General features: G+C 37.1%; 1 protein-coding gene across 2 annotated transcripts in view; it reads left to right on the top strand.

Annotated features, from left to right (window-relative positions):
- Window positions 1–24,565, top strand: part of MTA3 (metastasis associated 1 family member 3) — a 145,088-nt gene that overhangs the window by 40,012 nt on the left and 80,511 nt on the right. For both annotated transcript variants that reach the window (XM_064509595.1, XM_064509594.1), the window contains exon 7: window positions 13,218–13,320. In XM_064509595.1, coding sequence (XP_064365665.1) covers window positions 13,218–13,320 — 103 coding nt within the window. The remainder of the gene's footprint in view (window positions 1–13,217; window positions 13,321–24,565) is intronic.

The following is a 24,565-nucleotide window of genomic DNA, read 5'->3' as shown; positions in this document are numbered from 1 at the left end:
TTTCCTCATTGACATTACCATTTTTCCCTCCTTGAATAAAACAGAGCTTTGAAACCTAATGCTTAGGCCAAACATTGGATAGTGCAACATAGCTTTTCTTCATGGGCGAACTGGATTATTTTATATTTGTTTTAATTTGTGCAGTGAAAAAAATGTTTTCTTTTTCAAAAGATGAAAAGTTTCATTAAAATCAGAAGATACAATCAAGTATTATAGATTCTGCTGTTTGTCCACTCTGAGATAGAGTGAAGTATTCTTGTAGAGTTGTTCTCTGTGTGTTTAAGTATACCTTTAGTTGTTAATAGATGTGTGTACACACAAGTTTTTATGGAGACATTTGTTGATTTGCATCATTTTAGAACAGTATTCTAGAAGATGGAATGCGTTGCTTATACATACAGTTGAATACTATTCTTCCTGTCTGCTGAATAGCTGTAGTTCTTGCCTGTCTCAGTATCCCAGTGCCTTCAGAAAGTAGTAAGTTTTCTTAAAACACAACACAAACAAGAAAGAAAACTTGTAGCCTGGAATTTATGGCAAGTTCATTACTTCTTGTTCCCTTTGGGGAAGGGGTGGGAAGGTATGCCTGTCTGAATCCATGCGTTAGTAAGAAAAAAAACAAAAGCTTATGCCTCTGACTTACCAAAGACTGTGTGCAGCAACGCAGAGCACACAGAGGATGTAACTTTGGCTGTTGGGTTTCCAATACAGAATGGAGTCATAATTCTGGATATTCAGCTAGAGTAATGTAGGATCAGATTTGTGGAAATGCCCAGCTGACATCAATGTGAACAATATTTTCCGACAGAAAGCATTAAAAGGTGCTGTGTAGTATTTAGATGTATTTGTCCTCCAGACTGTAAATAAGATAAAATTAAGAAATAGTCTTTTCAGCAGAAGTGTAGGATAGTTCATATATGGATGACTTAAGTGGTATTTATTTTAGAATCCTATATTTTTGTATGATTTTCCTGCCCCCACTTACCTAAATAGCTGGCTCTTCTCCACCAAGATCTGTTCCATCTCTGATCTCCCTTTGCCTCTGTTGCTCATTTTGTGTAGATCTGAGAGTGCAAGCTAGCAGACTTACTGTTTGAGAGGCAGTATTTTTAAAGGGATGGAAGTTATATGAGGTATGGCTTAACATGTGAAAATGCAGCTGTTACATGATGATGGCTTGAGTTGCAGGTATTTCAGACTGAACACCTGGAAGTCATGCATATCTCTTGACACTTTAATGCTTCAGACACTGAATTGCTTATGTAGAAAAGAGGACAATAAATAGAGTGTTAAAATCAGAGTATTTGTGAAGTGCACATTTTGTAATTATGCAGTGGGAAGTGATAAGAAGAGAGACATTCTTTGTATCTTGAGAGTAGGTTTTAAATAATATGTTAGAAATAAGACATGGAGTCATGCGTGTAACAAAATAAGAAATAGTTGCTTACTGGTAGCAAGAATTCTGTCCACTGTGGGTCAGATGATGGCAAAGGAGATGTAATTAAAAACTGACAGTGCACAAAAGACAGTGATATTGGGTAAAAGCTAATGTACTTCTGACACCCTTTAGAACTTGGGCTTAATGCACTTCAGAAGAATAAATCCTCTATATCCTTATTGTAAATGCCTATAAACAAAATCTGATTGAAAATGTCTGTACTGTTTTTCTATGCTCCTTTTGTTTGTTTAGCTAGACTAAAATATTACATGTTCATTTAAGACTTTATCTTTGGAGAAAGAACAAATCAAATTTCTTTCAGTATTTCTTATGACCTTTTTATGAGCATCTTTGAGAGTAAAGCTACTCTCAAAGTTGGTCAGGTAGGAATGATGTGTTAGTTGTGTGTACCCTTCCTCCCCCACAATGCCAAGTGCTCCAAAGCATCAGTCTTTCTAGACTCTAGTTTGGAGATTGTGAGTCTTTTCAATTTTTATTATTATACTGGGGAGTTGGAGAACACATTCTACAGCACTGACATAATTTCTGACTAATATGGTACTCGGGAAGGTCCTTTCTCAGCTTTTAACCACACATTCTCCAGTGGCTTACTCTGTGAGTACAGTAGTTGGGTATTCTTCCAAGGTGGAATAAATTCTGCTTCTCTATACAAATTAAGATTTAAAAGGGTTGTCTCGGAGAACCAGAGCACAGGTTTGGACAAAGAGCATCATCTTTTTCAAGCATCCATGTCCATTTTCTGCAATCCAGGAGCAAGTTGCCTAGCCTCTGCAAGTGTTTGCAAGTAGCTGCTGTATATTGGGTTTGATGCATCTAGCTACTGTATTTGATCAGTGTATTGATTTTTCCCCCTTCTTCCCCCAGCTTCCCACAGTTGCTTCTTACCATTTAAGAAGTGTATTCCTACAGACTTTTGGCATCTGCTGCGAACAGCCCACTTACATCCTATGAAATTAATGCAAGGCATTCGTTTATGAAATAAATAAATTTCATAGAGTTGTAGTTCCTTGACAGAACTTAAGGAATAGGGGCACATATATCTGAAAGACAATAATTTTTGTATGTGCCACTAGTAAGTTCAAGTGTTGCTACCTTAGAGAAGAAGTATATTTAAAAAAAAAAACCTACTTCTTTCTCTGAAGAAATCACTGTTATCACTATTTGGTTAAAAGAAATGCTTTTATAAAGTGTTCTGAATATGATCACACTGCTGTCATATTAACTCACATAAATTTTATTTAGCCCTGTTTTGTATACAGGGAAAGAGAAGTATGAGGAAGATTAGGCAGGTTGCTCCAAGGCAACAGATCAGTTTCAGATAGACTTTTGCAGAACTTTGGCCTTTCCCCACCTCATAACCTGATCTATTTAAAACCAAATGTTTATAAATTCTGGCATTTCAACCAGTATTTCTCAGCAACAGAACTCTTAATGATAGGTTACATGGTTGGGCTAGAAAGCAGTATAGCTTTAGGAATGTGGTTCATAAAATAGAATAATATTTAAGAAGAGGATAAAGTTAAAAAAATCTCTACAGGATTTTTTTAAATGCATTAAAAAATCAGTTTCATATCCCTGTGCTAGTCCTTTTGCCTTATGAAAATTGTTGTAGGTCTAACTGTAGTTGTCATGCAATAAAATGCATGACAGCTTAGCTCTACAAACACAGTCAGAGTGTTGTTACAGATAGGGAAGCCAGGTGTTTAAAATAACCTCATTGGCCAAAGCAATAATTTCTCAAGTAATGGCTTACTTTAATTTATGCTTGATGTTGCGAATCAGATGCAAAGATTGGGACAAAGCCAACCAAGGTCACTAATTGTTCCCATCCCTGTCGAAGCTGGATTGAAATTTCTGAAGCAAAGGGCAGTTCCTCAATAAATCTAATAAAGAACATTGTCATGATTGTGTTCTGATCATGCTTGTTATATAAATTTATGGAACTAATTGTTTTTCTTTTCTGATTAAAAAAAAATCTGATATGCACATTTTTTTTTCAAGAAAATAAAATTATAAAAGATAACAAAAAATTTGCAATAACCATCTCCTACAATATTAAGAAAATAAGGAGAACAGGAGTGGTTTGAAAAAAAATTGGTATTATTTTTGTTATGTTAAGTGATAATGAATAAAACTTTTGTATAGCAGGATTTGGTAGGACAGTGATTTTTAAAGCAGTGTAAAATGTTTGAATGTGAAAACAGCATTTTCAAGAAAACTTAGTCCACAAATGTAAAAACAAGCATGCTGAGTTGAGACCATCAGTTATTTATCCATGTGAAAGAGCTTATCTTTTTGTGATTGCTTATTTTTTTTAAAACTTACTGAAAGCCCATTAGAAATCCAGTAGACTGTCACCTTGAGCTTCCTGGTGTATATACACCTTAATTTCTTTGAAGAACTCCAGTAGGTATGTGAGGCATGATTTAGAAAAGCCATATTGACATATTCATCTGTGTATCCAGAAATTTTGTTCTTTTTTATTATTTTTATTAGTTTTGCCAGAATGGCTGTGAGCTTTGACAGTGTTTAGTTGCCCACATTTTCCCTGTAGCCTTTATACCTTCCTTTTTTTGACCCTGTGTAACAAAAATGGATTTGAGTTCACACATTGCTATCAGTAATTGTGTTATCCTTCAGTTCCTTCAGAAATCTTGAGTGAATGCTGTCAGAGCTCAAATAACTTGTTCATGTAATTGTTCTGTAACCTCTCCTGCTGATACTTCATTTTGAGGCAGATCCTCTGATAGGTCTATCATGAAGTATGTGAACCTCTCCAGTTTCTTCCAGTCCAGATGCAAGAAATTCATTTGGTGTCTCTGCTAATAGTTAGCTTGAATTTCTCTCAGTGCTCTCTTTTTAAACTGATCACATGATGATCTTTAACTTTTTGGCAGGTTCTTTGCCATGGTATGCACGAAAGGAACCTGTTATTCATTTTGATGTCTCTTCCAAATTGTTCCTCAAAATTCTTCTTTTTTGTTCTATTGATTATTTGAGAATACCTTGTATTCATAATACAGTGGTGTATATAATCTGTGTATTGTGTATGATATACATAATACAATGTTGCAGTACATAGGAGAATGAAAGGAGAGTGACAGGCTTGAAAATTTAACACTGTATCTAGTAAAGCCTCTCAGTCGCAGGACCATTTTCTCCCCCATGGTTTGAGATTAGAATTTAGTCAATTCCTTTTTTTTTTTTTTTTTTTTTCCCTCTCCCCCTAGCTGAAGGGAGAGCTATAGCATATGAAGGTACTCTTGTTTGTGTATTTCGTAAATATATGAAAACATAACGTATATGGAGGACTGTCATTTGTACAATAATATGCTATTGGTGAACATCTCAGATTTTAACAGTTTGGTTGTTAACAGGACTAACAATTTGTCCTTAATTTGTTCCAAGCAAAAAATCATCCTGTTACGTGGTAGAGCTGCCATTTAGAAGGACATAGGCAGGCTGGAGGAATGGGATCACAGGAAACGCAAAAAGGACAAAAGCAAAGCCCTGCACCTGGGAGGAAAGAGTCCCCTGTAGTGATGCAGGCTGAGGACTGAGGTCTGGGGAGCAGCTCTGGGGAAAAGGCCCTTGGAGTGCTGGCAGACAGCAAGCTGGATGTGCCAGCCAGCGGCATGTCCTGGTGGCAAAGGAGGCTAGCAGCATCCTGAGCTGTGTCACCAGGAGCAAAACCAGCAGATGGAGGAAAGTGATGGTTCCCCTTTACTTACCACTTGTTAGAGTACATCTAGGTACTGTATCCAGTTTTAGGCTCCCCCGTACAAGAAACTGGTGCGAGTTCACGGGAGGGGGAGTCCTAACAGCAGCCTGTGGGGAGTATATAGAGAAGATGGAGCTAGGCTGTGCACAGCAGTATGAGGTGGGAGGACAAGAGGCAACCGGCATAAATTGAAACAGGAGAGGTTTATTCTGGATATAATGATATATATGCCGTTTCCCCAAGGCAGTGCCACAGGTACCCAAAGGGACTGTGGAAGTCTGTTCTTAGAGGTTTCGAGACCCAATTGCATGAAGCCCTGGTCCAGTCCGACATAGAGCCTGCTTTCAGGAGGAGTTTGGACTAGAGACCAGTGGTCCCATCAAACCTGAATTCTTCCATGGTCTTACCACAGTGCTGTATCTTAACAACCTGTTGACTGGATTGTAGTTTTGGCTGATTGCTATCTAATTGTTCCTGTAGTCTTCTGACCTCCAAAGAACAGAGAAAGATGATTCACAAGGGTGGACAGGCATTTAATCAAAACACTGACTCTCTTAAGATGAGCTTAGAGCATGTTTTCTGTGCTTGCCTGCAGCCATATTATAAGAACACTTCACTAAGGCAGCTTGCAAAAGGAGCCCAATGCTTACCCACTACCCAACATCATCAGTGGAGGCAAGGGGGCTGACTTTGTTTGCATGCGATCATTGTCTGTTTTAACATATTTGGTCCCAACTGACTTTTCTATAAAGCCTTGAGACAAAGCCTTGAGCTTTTAGCAGCAAATCTCAATCTAAAAATGAAAAGTTAGAACATTCAGGGATTAGCAAGTGCACACTAAGGTTAAGCTAGCAGCATTAATACTAAAAAAGTGTTTAGTATAATTAAATTGTATATACTATAGTATTATAGAAAGTATAATGTATGCACAGTATGTTTCAGTTAACATAGTAACTACCAACTGTAAACAACTTTTTTTTTTTTTTTAATCCGTATGTTGTGAAAGCATAGGGTAAAATTCTGAGGTCTAGCACAAAACCACTGGTCAGAAAGGATATACTGGAGAAGGAATTAAGCCTCTTGCTTTCTCTGCCTGTTTTAAGTTGTACAAGTGTTTGGAAGGTCTCTCTGAGAAGACAGATTCCCAACCTGTATTATCATGAGGGTTATATAGTGGCACCTCTTCCTATCTATCAGTGTGCAAACACTTACCTGAACAGTGGTAACTGCCTGATAGGCAATTAATTAGCAGTAAAATGTTCCTGTGTAAAGCTGCAGCTTCTGTCACCTCCTCCTGACCTGCTCCTAGTGCTTGCTGGAAGGTGGCCCACTGCGGGGTTCTTCGCTTGCTGCTCAATGCAGAGGTGAGGGGCACGAGTTGTGTGGAGCTAGAGAGCGCTGGGCAACACAGGCATGTTAGAGAGGGGATACGGTGGTGGTTGCGTGAAGGATTAAGGTTGTTTGCCAGTGGGTGGAAATGAGATTTTAGTCTCCTTGCAGAGGCATATGGTGGGAGGCAAGCTTCAAGAGACCGAGTGAGAGGTATGGTAAGGAAAGATGGGCTTTAGAGGCATACCTGGAACTTACATGTGATTCGATAGAGAAGTGGTTGCTGGTACTAAGTAAACAACCTGGTTGTTTCAGTCCTACCACCGGCAGTGGCAAACTCTGTTTGCAAATCCCTGGTTTAGTTAGCCTTGAGGGACAATCTGAATTAGTTACCGTTAGGGCAATGTCTGTGGACTGCTGCAGCACATGCAGTTTTTACAAAGATGGGAATCTCCTCCTTGCTGCAGTCCTGTTCCTAGCCCAGCACTACTTATTTCTTGTATCAAGTTTTAAAAGGACTCTGCTATGGTGCCTATCCTGGGGGATTCTTTCTGAAGCAGGAATCTGACACAGATGCTATCTGACCACTTTAACCAGTAGAAAGGGTTTGGAGTTGGCAGGGAAGAAGGAGGGAGATGAGGATCCCTGCTAAAGATGTGGAGATGAAGAGGAATTACAGTCTCTAAATGGATGAAGTAGTAGCCTGTAGGACTGACATTCTGTTTGAAGCTTTTTTTCTTCTTAATAAATAAAAGGATAAACTACATTCAAAGTATCTGTGTAAAACCCAGTCCCTCTTGCACATCTGAAACTATCTAGAGAGAGCCTAGAAGTAGCACTTGCTGTGCAGTCAGTTCCATTTCTTTAAGGCAAAATATTTTAGAATTAATGGAGTTCAAATAACTGAGCACTTAATAGGAAGAAAGGTAGCATTAGGGGAATTTAAGCTGTAAATTTTAGATGATGTTCAGAGAGCTCATATCCAAGACCTTTAGAACATGTCTCTGCTTTGGAAGAGAACAAAATAATTGCTTTGGAGGCATTTACTAATGTCTTCTCTGTCTTGTGCTTCTTACTCCAACTCAGTTGTTTAGTTGTAAGAGCACATTGTTTTAATAGATCGGAAAAATCAGCTGGAAACTCAAATTCAGATTTCAAGCCTGTTAATGTTTCAGCCTGTTGAAATTCCATGAGTTTAAGTTTAAATTTGGCTACAAATAAAGAGGCATATACAAAATTCATCTACATACTGTTTGGGTTTTTAACACTATGAAAATTCAGGATACTTATGCACTCAAGGTATTGTTTTTTGTGGTTTCTGAATGCTTCCTATATAAATTAAAATCTAGTTTCATTACATAAGTGAAAAAGTCTGTTTTAGAATAATGGAACTCAGTGATTTGTGATTGCCAGTGGGGGAATATGTTCTGTTTTACATGATATGTAATACTTCCATTTATTTGAAGGACCACTGCTAAATTTGAAAATTACTCAAACTAGCCAGACAACTGCAAGAGTTGTTTAGAGTGCAGACCTGATTCTCTTGTCAAATACATGTACCCTAGATTATCTCTGTTTGTTTTTAATGTAGTTGCAGTGATTTTATTCTGTTGTGAGATGAAAAGAATCAGGCCTTTTGAATCAGTTCATATGGAATGATTTTAAAATGTTAAGTATAAAAATATTTCAATATTAAAAATTGGAGAGGCATGCAATGGTTAGAGGAATCTGAAGACAGATATGTTATTAGAAGAAACGACAGGATGAACCTAAATCATTCAAATATTGCCTCTTATTGTCCTATCCATGTTTATAAAATATGGCCCATAATTTGTGCTGAGACATCAGTTTCATTACATTCTCAGGATATGAGAATTGGGCATATTAATACAATAGGTAGCTCACAGAAAATAAAATTCAGTAGTAAACCAGCCAACAAAATATTTGCTCTTTTCTTAGTTCAGTATTTCACAGAGAGTAAATATCTAGCCTTACATCTTTAATTGGCTTGAAGAAATCATCAGGGTTGATGATTTTGAGGGTAGGTGGTTCTGAAATAGTTGATTCTGTCTTTGTGAATGAACCATATTGTGATTTCCAGCATAAATTAGTGGATGTAGTTTAAGTCCAAGGTGTCTCTGCTTAGTTACTTGGGTACAGTCATCAAAGAAAGAATTGTTTTACATGTGCACACACACAGGGACAGCAGTGGCAGCTTTAGGCTCTTTGATAAGCAGTATGTTAGTATGGGAGGAGAAGTTTCTTGTGGAAAAAGCAGTGGACTATAAAATACTTTTTTGGATGGAGTGGAGAAACTAGCTTGTGTACTTCTTGTATTCTACGTACAACGGTTTGGGAATCCCTAGTGTGTTGTCTGAAACCAGATGTCCCATCTATTCACAAAGACACGAGTGAGATCTAGACAGCAGAAAGAAAAGCTCAAATTCTAATACCAGAACCACCTTCAGGAGCAACTATAAAAGAAAGTGTTTATGCCTAACTTGTGTTTGCTTAAGTAAGATGCCCAGGAATCTTGTAAAAATCTGCTCCACCATCTTCAGTGTGAAAGGCAGTGAAGCTTCAAAGTTCTGGAAAAATAAAGGAAATTTTCAGCAAAATAAATGACAATTTCAAAATGTCAGTTGGAATAAGCTGGCTAGAAGCAGAGATCTTTGAGAACCACTGTTTGATGCAAGCAGGAGATAAGGACTAGTAATTTCTACTTGTGCTTGCGCAAATAAATTCTGTTCTCAAGTGGAATTTTTTGTTAGTTACATTTTTGACATCGAGTTAACATCAAAAGGTTTTCTGTAAGATCTTCTGAAGAAGGAGCTGTTCCTTAAGGATTAGCAAACTTATCTTGGTCTGATCTGAACATTTTTTTTCTTGTCATTAAAGTAAGTGAAATAAACTTTTCATAATTAACTGTCAAATACATGAATGGCACAAATAGTAAAATACTCTTTACAATGTTGATCATGTCAAATTTTAATAGGATTATAATACCTTTTACAGCATGTTTGCCAATCCCTCTTCTAGGGAGCTAAGTTAATTATTTACCTGCTGAGCAGTTAAATGTGTGTATATAGACTTTTATCAGTTTTACTATGAATTAAAGGCATAAAGCACAGGTAAATGGCCTGTTTGTGTCTATTTTCAGTGAAGACTTAATTTACTTTTGCCTAAAATTGCAGATACAAGGGAAATCTGTAGTTTAGGGTTGCAGCTATGTATGCTACAGAAGCTCTATTAGATATTGGGAAATTGCATTATAAAACATAGTGTGTTTTGAAGTCTTTTAAGTAACGTAAAGCAAAACAACATTATCACTTGATTATAGCTATATTCTTATTTTCACCTCTCTTTTAAGTTACTCCTAGTCATTTCAAAATATTTTTTGCATTTTGGTACAATTCTGTAAGGTAAAAAAATATATATATATATGTGTGTGTGTTTAATCAAGCATTTCTGTGGATTGACTTGGGTCTTTTCGTTCTTATATCTGCAAACATAATAATAGACATTTCTGAACTGGAATGTTCTCAGATCATTCACAACTTAATGTTGACTTAATAGATCATATTGCAAGTTATTTTTTCAGTTGGACAGAATCATGCTGTATCTAATGCGCTAGTTGCCTTGGGGGTATTTATCTGCAGCAAGTGAAGTCTAGAGGATTGATATTGACTAACTAGATCTTTAAATTCCTTTGCTTCATCTTAAGCTTCATCTTAACTTAGCTGAAGTTGCACGAGTTCTACTTCTGTGAAATTTTTCTCAGAACTGTAAAACAAATTGGCTACGCTGGTATGTCGTACCAGCCATTCAAAAGATAGCCAAGTATTTCTCAGAAGCCAAAGGAGATGTTTGGTGTGTTGCTATTGGCAACACTTTCTTACGCTTGTAAGATAGAAATTGAGACCCATCTCAGATGTAACACTGAAAATGTTTACAGTGAAACTCGCTCGTTCCATTTGCGTACTAAAGTCTCCAACTGTGTGCAGTACGGGGGATGAATATTATGGCAGCTTTGTCGAGGAGTACCTGTTTGGTTTGAGTATTTTATAAGTGTCAGATTCAAAAATGTAAAAGGTAGTTGGAGAGGTGTTAACAGGCAAAATGCATTTTAGCTTTAAAGGGGCCTGCCAAATAAAAAAATTCTATAATACAGGGTACAGGTATGACTAACTGAGGATAGCTTAAGGAAAATTGTTATTTTTTTAATAATTATTATTTTGAAAGGCCTGTGTAGCTTTCTGTTATATCTTATGTGATCTTCCTACACTGATTTATTCAGCACATATAGAGGAAGTGAATCATATTTTTATTCCTGAAATCAGCTTTTAAAAGATTTTTACTTCAACACTTGACTGCTTCTATGATTTCATCTGTTTAGGTTTCTTTTCTCCCTGTTTAATTGTGTGACAATATCTGATCATCTAAGCAGAAAATCAGGAATGAAGCACATTTCTTAAGTGAAGTTTGGCAGGGACGATGTATCTTCTGGAAACATCTCTGTCTACAATTGTTGTAGTAATACTTAATATTGCAAATGTTGCCTTATATGCCGTTGGGTTGTTTTAGCATAGATACTTCATTGTTTGTATTGCTACTCATGTCTACTGCTGTTACAAAATATAGTTTGTCAGTTATTCAGATAATTACCTTTATCAACAGATAAAAAGATGTTTCGTAGTAACAAACATTTAACTAAATCTGATTGAAGAAAGAGGCGTAGTAGCAAACTTTTTCATCTTATTGCAAACTTCATTCAGGGGAGCGACATAATTTGACTGAATCCCTGAGCTATGTTTCTCTGATATTTTCTTCTCTGTGAGAAACTTGGCCTGTACAAGCACGTCTTTGCCATGCTTCTGCAGTTATGATCTCCAGGATATCATGTCCTGAAACAGTAAAGTAGCAGAGATTTAAAAAGTATTTATTAACAGATTGTAACGAAGTACTCTTACGTTATTTATAAAATGTAGAACATCACCCACAATGTGTCTGTCACAGATGGAAAAAATGAATTTATTGACAAGTGTGTAGTCCATTGAATAAGTTTATAGACATAAAATCCTACCCAAGTGTGCTAGAAATTAACAGTTTGTCTCTAGTGTTGGATGTGAATTTGCTCAAAAAGAAGCATAAAATTACATTAGGAGGGCAAATCTTATTGCCTGTGTATCAGAAGAAAGTAATTTGCCTTGTTTTTTTCTGAGAATGTGCTTGTGATTTTTTTTCCCCTGAAACGTTAGCCAGACAGCATGCTGCAGTTATAACTTGTGTTTTGGGGATAAATATATACCACATTTTTATTTTCTTCCAGAATGAGTGTGCTAGAGAAGCTTGCCATATATAATCAGATTTCAGAAGAGCCAGTAATTCGTTTGCAATCTGCTTCTAGTCTCTTAAATGTACAGGTTACTTCATGTCTTGATGCTACTATGGCGTGTTTAGACTGGCTCTTGTCATTAAGCCATAAGAAATGACATGTAGACCAAAGTGATATTTTGTATACCCAGAGAAATACCCACGCAGCTTAGCTTTTCAAAGAAAATGGAATGGCTATATTTGGAAACAGGTTTTTATTCTTGCAATAGCTCATAAAAGTCAGAGATAAGTACTGGGGGCCAGCCACTTGCGTTTGCCACACATTCACTGGAGGAAGAATGTGCTCATTTTCTAAAATATTGAAAAAAGAGAACGATTCCGTAACTTTGCTCTTGTCATTTGTTGTGGTCCTAAATCTGTTCGCCACATCCCGTAGATAAACTGTCTTACGCTAGTAGAATGTGGGTTACCAAGCTAGTTACTACCTCACCTCTGTTGTGTGTTTTCTCATTGTGCAACGGGAGTTACGAAGTCAAGGCAATATTTAGGCTTCCATATGAATGTCATCATTGTAGTATCTTTATACTTCACTGTTCTTCCAAGCAGTACAAATGCCAAATTCTTTAATAATGAATAGGAGGGCAAATTAAATTTCTAAAAGCACCACTGTTGTTTCAGCCATGTGCATGTACACAAATTGCGCTGCTGACAAATTGCTCCAAACTGACAAATTCAGTTTGGAATTGATTATGTAGTATATAGTAACTTTCTTGTGCTGTTGCCTTATAAATTGCTTTATAATAGGTATAGCTAGTTAACATCTATAGTGATTTTAATAGAATGGTTAGCTTTAACAATATTGCTGAGAGCAAGTGTTGAAAAAGAAATAGTTTAATAATTAAAGGTAGTAGATAGCATTGTTTAATAATGATTTCTGTTTTGGGGCCAATTCAAAATACAAATTGGATAGCATTTAATTGCCAAAGCTGGTTAAGTGTAGGACTCATTTTAATATGGCTTACGTGAAACAGTAACTGATATAGTTGAGAAGCAATTTAAAAACCCACTGGTTATTTAGGCTTGAAGCTTCAAGTTTATAATCATGTTTTATTAAGGTTCTTTGATATTACGCCTCCTAAGAGTACCTCCTTAAAACAAATTAAAATGCTGATTTTAAGGGAAGATACTTATTTTACTGATGCTGCAGTATGGAATTTAAATGGATAACTGCTGTATTATTAAGTACTTGTGTTTGTTTGTGTGTATATATCTATATAAATAAATGTACAATGTCTCATTTAAACACAGTGTAAGAAGTACACAGAGAAAAGCATTGTGAGTAATAAGTGTTTTGTCCCATCTACCTTTTGACAGGAGAATTAGATGACAGAGAACAGGCAAAGCTGGAAGTAAAAGTATGGGATCCAGATAGCCCCCTTACTGACCGTCAGATTGACCAGTTTTTAGTTGTAGCACGGTAAGATTAAAATCCTCTAATAAAAAAATTTCCTTTTCCTTTTTCTACTGACTATTTATTCCCCTGTATCGTGTTACTCAGCTTGTTTACCGATTTGTGCCGTTTCCCACAGTTAGCTAAGAGAGAAAATCAGACCATAACCTTCTGCGTATTTATCAAAGTTAGCAATACAAAAAAGAGGGAGAGAGAGATTTCTGGAATAATACCAGACTGCCTGTATTTCATCTTATAGCAGAATTTAATACTTTAAATCTAGACATCATTCCACTTTCCCCTCTGAGTAAATGAAATAGGATTTCTTTGCTCATATTTCAGAGTGGAATATGAAGTTAAGAATATAATTAAAGAAAATGTAAACAAATGATTGCAGAGTTTGTCAGATTTATATAAGCTGACTGTAATACTCGGTTTAATTATTTTGGATGAAAGTTGACATAAAAGTTTCAAGTGATGGATTTCATTAGTGAAAAAATCTGGCCAGTTCAGTTTTATAAGTTAACATATGATTATGCAGATTTATTTGGGGAACATCAGAGCCTTTTAAAAATAATGTCTCTACTTTCAAAAGTACTCTTTCAGATTACTATCATCTTTTTACTGAAGGACAAATCTACTTTCATAAGATACAGTGTGTTTCCCTCTGCCCTGTAATTCGTACTTTCACATACTTTGCTGTTCTACCTTAAAGATAAAAGATGGCAGAGAACTGTTAATCACAGCTAATGTAGGGATGTTATCCTGAATCATTCCATCTCCTTTTTTTATTCTAACCTGGATTCAGAGCATAGTCTCAAATCTTGTCCGGTGAATAATCCTTTTCTGTTGTATTCAGGTTTTGTTTTTTATTCTTGACTCCCTTCAGAACAAAGCATTACAGGAAGGAAAAGAAAGAGAAACTGTGCTTTATATTTTCCAGCTTATGTATATGGTGCAATGGGTTGCTGATTTATTGTTTCACAGTTCAGATGCTGATCTACCCAGGTTACTTTCTTCCCTGCTTAATAGTGCTGTATCCTTCCTGTACAGCAGTAAAAAATGCCTATCCCTGTTAAGTTCCCAAGTAAGCCGGAGAGAAACAAACTTCAGCATGTATCCATTCACAAGATCATGATGTGTGGTAGATGCTCCATGGAGCAGACCTTCTAGTGGTGCTGCAGAGATGTAAGCCTGAGATCTAAGGAACTGGGCAAACAGAACTGTTCTGTCACCATCAGTGTAATACCTGGAGATGTATGGGTTGACCAGATAGGATGCCTTCAAAAGATCTTTTGTGTGAAGGTGAAGAGTTACAAAGCTGATTCCAAGTATTTTCTGAAGAGCTCATTCACTACCTTCACATTCCTTCTCTTCCCACTTTGTAGCTAATCTGGGGAGCTGAAGGAGTGCACTAGGAAGCTGAAAATGTTCCCAAAGGAGTATACCAGCCAGCAGCGTACTGGGAAGTGACAGGGCTAAATGATTGGAATCTCTAGAGAAAAACAAGCCTTTTTTCTTTCCCCTTATCTAAGACACCCTGTGTAGTGCTGCACAGGCCCTGACCATGACTGCCTTCTTCTAGAAGTTGATAAATTGCTGTAAATAAGGTTTTTGTTATGTGAGGCATGTGTCTTGGCCATTGCTACTAACTGTACCTATCCAAGATCTTGTGGTAGACCAGTCACTAAGGCCATCTGTCATCAGATGTTACCTAGATGCTACTTACTCAATACTCTTCCCCAAACCTCCACCCATCTCTATATGCTGCTTTCTGACTGACAAGAGCTCTTTCAAAATTCCTATATACTTGAGCTCACAGGTTGCAAGATCAGATCTTTGTTGCATCAAGTGGTTCTGTGACAGATTCTCATAAATTTCTGGAGAAACAGTTCACCTTAGATCATTGTGGCAGCTTTGGATTAATTACGTTATGTGCTTTACTATGTTGTGGACCATTAAAAGCTGCTTTGAATAACAGCGGAGCTGCTTCATGATCTGGTAAACAATGCTTACAAGGTCAGAAGGTCTTTCTGCCTTGTCCTAACTGCAGTTAACTGGGCATTTGCTATGCCTGCTGGTTTTCCCATGGGAAAGGTATTTCTCTGGTTTCTGGAAGTTATGTTTGATTTTGTACCTGCAAATTTGAATTTCAGTCGATAAGGACTTTTTCTTAAATGCTTTCCTCTATGTGATTCTGGTCAAGTGTGCGCATGACACCTGTTTTTCAACTTGAACAGGCTTTTTCATATGGACCTTGTACATGCTGCATCAAGGGCATGAGGTATTTCTTCTAAGGTTTTTTTCAGTCTGCTTTGGTTAAAGGAAGAGTTGGTTTTGTCCTTATAGACTTCAGCTTCTTCAATCACACAAGCACTCTTTGTGTCTTTATTCTTTAGAAGGTGTTTAATTACTGTCTTTTTCTATCTTGTATTGTCCATTTGCAAGAACATTTGTACTTTGTGTTGGCCATGTAGCTTTCCCAGTCTTACAAGATTTGTTTACTGTATTGGGAAGAAAAGGCCTTTTTTCTAGGTTTACCCGCTTGGTAAAGCTGTAGACCTGTCATTAAACACTTACATGCAACAACCAGCTGATCGTAAAGATATAAGAATACGCATATCCTGTCATGAAATCAGAGGTAGCAGTTCCAGAAAAACCTACAGAGACTTGCAAAGTATGCGAGGACTTGACGGGAAAGATCCTCATCCTGGAGCTCCCATAAGTAGTTACTCCATTCTGTGGACTTTGCAACTTTTTATAGTCCCAAGAAATAATGAGAGTGCTTTACTGCTGCTACTGAAGCATAATTTGGAGAGGGGCTCTTGCTTGAAGTAGCAAAGGCACCTGTTAGGAGGAACTTGAGGCATCAGACTGTGTTTCCAAGCTTTTTGTTGGATGATGCACCATCAGTTGTGCTCTGGCAATGGGAATTTGAACATCAGCATCTTCCACTCATTTCAAACATGATGCAACTTCCTTGACCAGTTTTTATTCTGTTGTATCTATTGGCAGCAGTTCTGTGTCTACTAGCTTCAAAGAGGAATAGGACTCTGAGAAGATGCAAGAGCAGTTGTCAAGATTATAGGTCTGCTGATGTTAGCAAATAGTATGGCCCAGTAAAAATGGATTTGTAGAAAGAAATGTTTGATTCTGAGCACCTGGTATCCACACTATGTTTTGAGGGGTTTTGTTTTTGGACTGACTAGTCTGGTCCAGTAGACTGAACTACTAGTATGTGGAGCATGGCTTCTTAGTTTACTTTAGCAGAAATCCAGTCCGTATGTTCCAAGACAGCTTTGTGGTGTTGGCCAAAGTGCTGTAGGTAAAGGTGCTGGGGATGTTTATTTTGAAACTCCCTTCCTTATCTGAACTAAAACACTAATATAGATGCACCCTGTCTGCTCCACAGTCATGTCTCTATTGTTCCTAATATACAAGGAATACTTTATTTCCTTGTGAGATCTGACTTTCTCACTCTGTTACATGTTGCATAGCACTAAGAAATATAAGATTTCCTATTGTATATAAAAAATTAGTAATCCTGTCCTTTCTTTATTTGTCAAGTGGTCCAAAAGAGTCCTGACTAGACTCAAATGTGGTAGGAGATGTGGGTCTGGTCTGAACAGAAGCTGACAGCCATAGACCTGACCCATTTCTTCATTTTCTTTCTACGTGTTAATTTGGTCTAAAATTCATTACAGGCTAAGTTTTTGGTACATCCAAATTCTATGTATATACTTTATGTTGCAGTAAAGCTGTTAAGTCAACAAAATTCACTTAATTCTTTTATTTGGCTTTATCTAACTAGATTATCAATATATTTCTTTCAGAAGATTTCTAAACCAATCTGTTTGCCAGACATTTGTAGTCTCAGTTATTTCTAACTGAAACAGTTTTGAAGATGAATTAAAATAGCCTTTAAGCATTGCATGTATATCTCTACTACAAAATTTTGTTCTTTGATTTCTATGACATGAACATCTCCTTGCTTACCTCTGGTTAATGTAACATATCTCCCTTCATTTGAATGCTTGCTTATTTTTTGATGTAAAATCATAGAAGAATGGACAACTATGTGCTATTTGTTTTCAGTTACAGCTTGATCCTTCCTGTATTGTTTCCACTTTTCAATTTTTTTAAGTCAGTGTTTATATTCATTTTCTGTTTGTAACTATTGATTTGGTTATAAGTGCTTCTGGTAAGTGGGAATGTATTTCTAAAATGAGTTTATCTTACTGTGAGGAAGGGAACAGTGCTGCTTCAACTAGTAATGTTTCTTTTATTGCATTCAGGAAAATTCATCAATAGAGCACAATAAGTAAAAATATTTTAAAATGCACTTAAACAGTAATAATCTGTAGCTGTTCTTACAAGATAAGTCACTGTAGTCAGTGGGAGTACACAAGACAGCCAAAGCTTATTAATGAAAATAAGCAAATATTCACTAGTTAGAAGCCTTCAATATTAGTGTGCTTCTGGATTCTCTTCAGGTGGTGAGAAGCGACAGGAATTAGAGTTCATTAAAGGGAGAATTAAACTTAATGGCAGAGTTGCAACATAAAATTATGTGATAAAGGTGGTGAAAAATCTTGAGGCCAGCAGCATTGCAGCACTTGCAGAACTAGGTTTTTGTTAGCAAGGTAAACTATTATTTAAGGGTAGGCAGATGGACTGGAAGTTGAAAAAAATATGTTCACAGGCAGTTTGCTAGTATTATCAAAAGTACTGTGTTTCTGCCTGTCTGTCATGCCTTGCCAAAGCACATTTACTCCTTTGGGTATTTTGGATTATTATACTTCTTCTTGACCATATTTATTTGAAAATAACTGATTCAGACTTGGAGCTGAATTTTGTTTTGCACCTTTTTTTGTGAATTTTGATCTATTGCTTCCTAAAAAAAATTTCTGCTGCAGCATTTTCTACTTTCCTGGACTGGTATTTTGGGGTTTTTTTTGTTTTGTTTTGTTTATTTTATTTTTTTTTTTTAAGTCTCCCCGTCTACAACTATGAAACTGTGGGAGAGATTACAGCCAAGATGATTTAGGTAATATCCTGTGAACTACTTACATGAATCAAATTATTTTTCTGTTGAATAATAAAGATTTCACATATGTTCCATTTTTATTCATTTAGCAATGCAAGTGAAGGTTAGTTGTAATGCATAGGCGATATTATATAGAATGCTTCCTCCCCCACCCCAACTTTGATAGTCTTTCAGAGAAAGAACAGGGGCAGGTCACTTTTCATGTTCATCATGTCAGGTGCTCTAAACTTCTGAAGTGAGCATAATGAAGCACAGCACTGAACAGGCAGTTGCTTAGAAATGCACGGAAGTTGTGTCTTCTGGAACAGCATCATTTTACTATCAGTATGTTCTTCATGTCATGTTTTACATTATCCAGCAGTAAAAATCTCGGGTATTTTTCAACCTTAATATTCTGCTAGTGGCGTATATCTCCATTTTAAAAGTATGTTTTTCTTTTCAAGAATTAAATAGCATGAGACTCTCGTAAGGAAAGATCAGATGTTGACTCTAAGATGCTGTTGTTGATGGCAATGTAAGAGGTCATCTTTTTAAGACCAGTTCGAACTTGTAGTGAGGCGAAGCATTGATGTAATAATAAGGAAAACAAAAAAGCTTTCCTATATATAGGAAACCACCAAAGATCCACCTAACTCAAATTATTTTGCTCAGAAACTTTAACTCTGAGGTGAGGCGTAGGTCTAGTTCATTAGAGGAAAATTGTTGTGAATTTGCAGATTCATGTATGCCTGGCAGTGTATGTCCCCAGAGGTGGTTTGTTTTAAACAGATTTGTCAAGAGTATACCCACTGCTCATCTCATATATCTGAAAGAGAGGAACAGTGTATGAAAGCGAACAATTTGAAGATAGATGCACTCAAGTTATAAAGGGCCTTTGTGTCACCTGGATTGTTAAGAATACAAGGTGGAAGAAGGGTAAGAGCTTTACTAGCCTGGATTCAGAACTTTCTGGATCAGATTTGGTGCTGGAGTGCTATTGCTACCTGTGAGGCTAGTAACTATTTTTATCCTGTTGTAGAATTACAGTGGTTCCAGGTTTTCCCTGGCAAATAATAATCCTTTTCAGAACTCATTATTGATGAGAAATTGGATCTTTAAAATGTGTCTGTCTTTTGCTGTTTGATAATTTTTTTGCCTACCCATTAATCCTAATCTTATGAGAAAGGGTGAACAGTTACTTCCTCTTTGTCTTCTCAGTCCCATTTATATTATTGTAATAGCTTCCCTGGTTCATAGAATCAGAGAATCACAGGATGGTTAAAGTTGGAAAACATCTCTGGAAATCATCTGGTCTAGCCCCTTGCTCAAAGAAGAGTTGAGTTAGAGCAGGTTGTTCAGGGCCATGTTCAGTCAGTTTTTGAATATCTTCAAGGATGGAGATCTGCAACATCTCTGGGCGACTTGATCTGATGTTTGACCACCCTCAGAGTAAAAAAGTTCTTTTTCTGTAGCTTAAGTGGAATTTCCTGTATTCAATTTGTGCCTGTTGCATCTTGTCCTTCCAATGGGTACCACTGAGAGTCTTGCACTATCTTCTTTACTCTCTCATCAGATTGACATTGGAAAGACCCCCTGAGCCTTCTCTTCTCCAAAATGAACAGTCCCTCCTCTCTCAGCCTCTCTTTGTATGAGAGATGCTTCAGTCCGTTAATCATCTTAGTGACCCTTTGCTGACAGTAAGTCCATGTCTCTCTTGTACTGGGGAGTCCAGAACTGGACCCAGCACTCCAGGTGTGGTGCTGAGTAGAGGAAAAGGATCAGCTCCCTCGACCTGCAGGCATCTTTCTTCCTAATGCAGCCCAGGTTGCTCTTGGCCTTCCTTGATGCAAGGGTGCATAGCTGGCTTGCACTCAACTTGTCCACCAGGACCCTCAGGACTTTTTGGCAAAGTTGCTCCCCAGCCAGTCAGCCCCCAGCTTGTACTGGTACCTGGGGTTATTGCTTCCCAGGTGCAGGACTCTGCACTTCCCTTTACTGAACTTCATGAGGTTCCCCTCTGCCCTTCTCTCCAGCCTGTTGCAGTCACTCTGGATGGCAGCACAGCCCTCTGGTGTATCATCCATTCCTCACAGTTTTGTATTATCAGCAAGCTTGCTGAGTGCACTCTGTCCCATCATTGAGGTCATGAATGAAGATGTTAAGCAGGATTGGCCCCAGTATTGATGCTTAGGGGACACCGCTAGTGACTGGCCTGCAGTTGGACTTTTATGGTGCTGGTCATAACCTTTTGAGTATAGCAGTTCAGCCAGTTTTCAGGCCGCCTCACCTTTCAGGCCATTTGTCTAGCCTGTACTTCATCAGTTTGTCTGTGAAGATGTTACAGAAAACAGTGTCAAAAGCCTTGCTGAGGTCAAGATTAACAACATCCACTGCTCTCCCCATATTCACTGAGCAAGTCATTTCATTGCAAAATCAGTTTTGTCAGGGTTGATTTGCCCTTAGTAAATCCGTGTGGAATCATCATCCTTACCCAGCTAAAGAGTCAGTCTCTTTAATGTATTTGAATCTGGGAGCTGTTCTGTGCTGCTGATCAGCCTCTGGTATTGTCCTCTGTATCTTTTCTTGTAGTAATAGCAAATTTTGAGTTGGAGACCAGAACCATACCAAGTATTTAAGGTGTGGATGCACTGTAGGTTTATACAGTAACTCAAAAATGTTTTTCTGTTTTGTTTTTGATTCCTTTTCCGATAATCTCTTAAAAAATAAATATTTTTTTTTCCTATGACTCACTGAGTACTGAGCTCATGTTTTCACTATACAGTCCATAGGGAATCATGCATTTTCTTACAGAATGAGCATAAGTAATGTATTATCATCAGTCTGTGTGTGCGTGTACACATAGAGGGCATTTTCTCAATGTTCACTTAGTGACATTGAACTTCCCTTGCTCATCCAGTAGTATGGTACAACTCTTTGTGATTCATTTTAATTTGTTTTAGATTTTATTTCCCTGAGCGTGCTGAACAGCAGAGGTATCGTGCAGTTTTTGGTGGGACTTGCCTGATATCTTTCTGAAAGGTTTTCACTTGTTTGGTTATTTGCCTTTTTTTCCTCTCTTCCTGATTTTTTTTTCCTTAAGAGTCCAGTTTTTCTATTTGCCTTAAAAGTGTGGCTGTAGCTCATCTAGAACATCTGGAAAACTGAGGTTTTGCAGGACCAGGAACCGACACTAATAGCTTTCATATTTTTTCTTTAAATGGACAGTCAGTTAGGAAATTACTTCCTCAAAATTTTCACCAACTCTAGTTGTAGAAATGTTTCAGAAATGACTGTACTTCTTGGAGGAGCTGTTTCTGCATAGTGTTACTTTTTATATGGTCAATTTTCATTTTTTCCTTAAGAGTGCAGTTGTTCGCTGCTGCTTCATGCACAGAGAAACAGAAAAGAGGGACCTATTTTAATAACAGGAAAAGTACTAGTTGACAGGGTACGACATTGCCAAATTGGCCTGTCATATGAGCTTATAACTTACACTCTTTGTTCATCTTGGACATCCCTGCAAATCCTCACACCACAGTGTTCCCACATACATGGCTAAGTCTTTACACAGGCTGTGTTTAAATCCTGCCAGCTCTTCCTATATGATACCTTTAAAATTCCTCATCTAGTATGCCCACAGCCACAGCTTCCATCCGGTCTCTCTTTATATTATTTCTTGATTACTTAATTTCTCTAACTTGTTGTCTTTTCAGATCTATTTAAGATACTGCTGTGAAATTTATTCCTCACTGCTTTCATCTTGCCCCTGTGCTCTTTGCCTACTTCCCTTCAGGAACAAGATACCAGTGGTGCCTCCAACTAGCCAGAGTTGCCAGCCTCTATCACCCCCTTTTCTCACATTCACCCATGCTTACAAAACACTATGTAAACCCTAAACTAAGACAATACCACTGCCTGTTATACTGGGCAATATTCCAGTGTATGTTTCTAAATGCATCTATATCCATCTCATATATTTTAAATGTGACGGATTTGAGTTAACAGAAGTTTGGAGCAATGTATTTTCAGTGCTACAGAATATCTGATCTGAAGTTTTGTCTGAATCCAGGGCTCTGAGGCACAACAAAAAAATGCTAAATGAAGTATTTGACACGTGCCTTTTTTTTTTTCTTTTTTTTTTTAACTTAATAGTCCATAGTTTGTTTCCTGAAGCTTGTGAAATTGTTTGGAAGTGGTACAAAGTTTAATAATAAAATAATAATTTATCAGTTGAATGGTGCCCATAAGTTTCATTTTTTGGAACAGTGCTAGGAATGCTTTGGCAGGCTAAATCCTTGAAGCTCTACTTCTGGATCACTGGTCAAAAAGTGGACTGCTTCACCCCTAGAAAGTTCACTATCATGTTTTGGGAGTTGTTTTTGATTTTTTTCCATGTAGATATTGTTGAATTTTGCAGAATTTGTGGATTTATTCCATAGTGTTAGATTCTGGCCCCAGATTATTTTGATTTGTTTTATATTTTTCAGCTGCAATCCTTGTAATAAGGCCTTGAGAGAATTTTCTTGCTTCAAGTGTTTAAGATAATTAAAATAAGATTACAATTACATAATTAAGGTAGCACTGGATCATTTTGTCTAGCTCTTAAGGCTCTTATGCCTGCTTGCTTATAGAATCTGTACAAAGAATGATCTCTGTTGATACCAGCAATTGTTTTTCGTTCTCGTCCGTCTCACTGCCACCTGTGTAATTTGCTGTCTGTATGCTTTTTGGCCAAGGTTGGCCTTTGTAGCTTGTTTTGGATGGTGTCGGGGGTGTTTGTTTCTGTTTGAAGTCACTTTGAAGTACTTCTAATTACTTGTTGAGTAACTAATCTGTTGCTAGCTTGCTGAACACAATTTTTTGTTACAGTAGTTTATTATTGTTATTCTTGAATTAAACATAGTTCCAGTTAAGTGTTTGTAGTCATTATTTGGATTCTACCAGTTTATGGAACATTTACATTAAAGAGTCCGGCTAAAAGAAAAAATGAGTATTTAGGGTCTGACTGTTCAGTCTGCATTGCATGAGTAGCCTGGAAGGTCTTATAATTTTATTTTGCTAGCAGGTAGGTGAAGACAATAGTGTATGTTCTGGAAATGGGCATTGATTTTTACTTTTAAAGTTTTAAAAATCATCCTTGCTCTGTACTACTGGAAAAAATCATGGAGGCAAAAATCACAAATGAAATATTTATGAGCTTTGTACTGATGTGTACCTCATATCTGTATTTTTAATGAAAAATATAAATATTAAAGTATTTTTAATACTTCCTAAAATTAGTATTTAAATTTGGATTCTGATCATATGGCTAGATTATACAGAGCACTTACTGTCACTGTGTTAAGTTTTGAGACTAGGTTACTATTTTACAGCCAAATGCTCTAGGATTCCTGTGCTTGCTTGGGTTGTCTGAAAAATCCAGTGTCCTTCAAAAGTTTCTAGGGAAAGTTGAATGGGAAGTTACGGTGCTTTCAAGATAGAGCCTGAGACCCTCCATCCCTTTAAAATGACACACTGCCTACATTTTATGGTGGTTTTTACCATTTTGCACTCACATACCCCCCCTATTCCCACGCAGCATTCCAGTGGCAGTTGTGCTCCTTCCATCCTCAGTATTACATTGGTAGTGATGTCAGCTAGTGCATCAATTCTTACTTCTTCATCACTTACTCAAAGTAAACCTGGCTTTACATTATGTCTTAATTTTGGCTTGACATACTAGACAACCTAATTCACGTCTGCCTAGAAAGTCTGAAGGCAGCTTGATGTGTTAAAGTGAGTGCTTTATGAGGACATATTCTTTGCAAATTCCATAGCATACTCTGATTTTACTTTAGAAATATGATCAAAAAATAGTGTTAATTATGCAAAAGGAAGATAAACCAGTAAGTAGCAGCAGAAGGGAAATATAGTCATGCTGCATGCTGTTTTATTGCTTTGGACTGAAGTGACAGAAGGATTAAAGGAAAGACTGTTTAGCTACAACCTTTATCAATGCCAACATGTTTAAAGGGGTTCACTGACTATCAGGAAATGTGTTCAGAATACAGCCTTATTCCTAGAACTGGTTTGTGGACAGATATGTTTTATGTGCTGCCAAACTTTGGTTTTTTTAAGTCACATATTTGTTGCTTATTTGCCATCTCTGTGAAGAAGGAGCAAAGGTTGTGGAATATAACTTATTAATTCTACAGCCTTCAGAAATTTAAATGGATAATAGGTGGAGTGTGAATCACTGCTGTTTAA

Source organism: Dromaius novaehollandiae, chromosome 3 (assembly GCF_036370855.1).
Source record: "Dromaius novaehollandiae isolate bDroNov1 chromosome 3, bDroNov1.hap1, whole genome shotgun sequence".
In the NCBI taxonomy this organism is placed as follows: Eukaryota; Metazoa; Chordata; class Aves; order Casuariiformes; family Dromaiidae; genus Dromaius; species Dromaius novaehollandiae.
The sequence above is the reverse complement of the archived record's forward strand: the minus strand, read 5'-3'. Positions and strand labels throughout refer to the sequence as shown.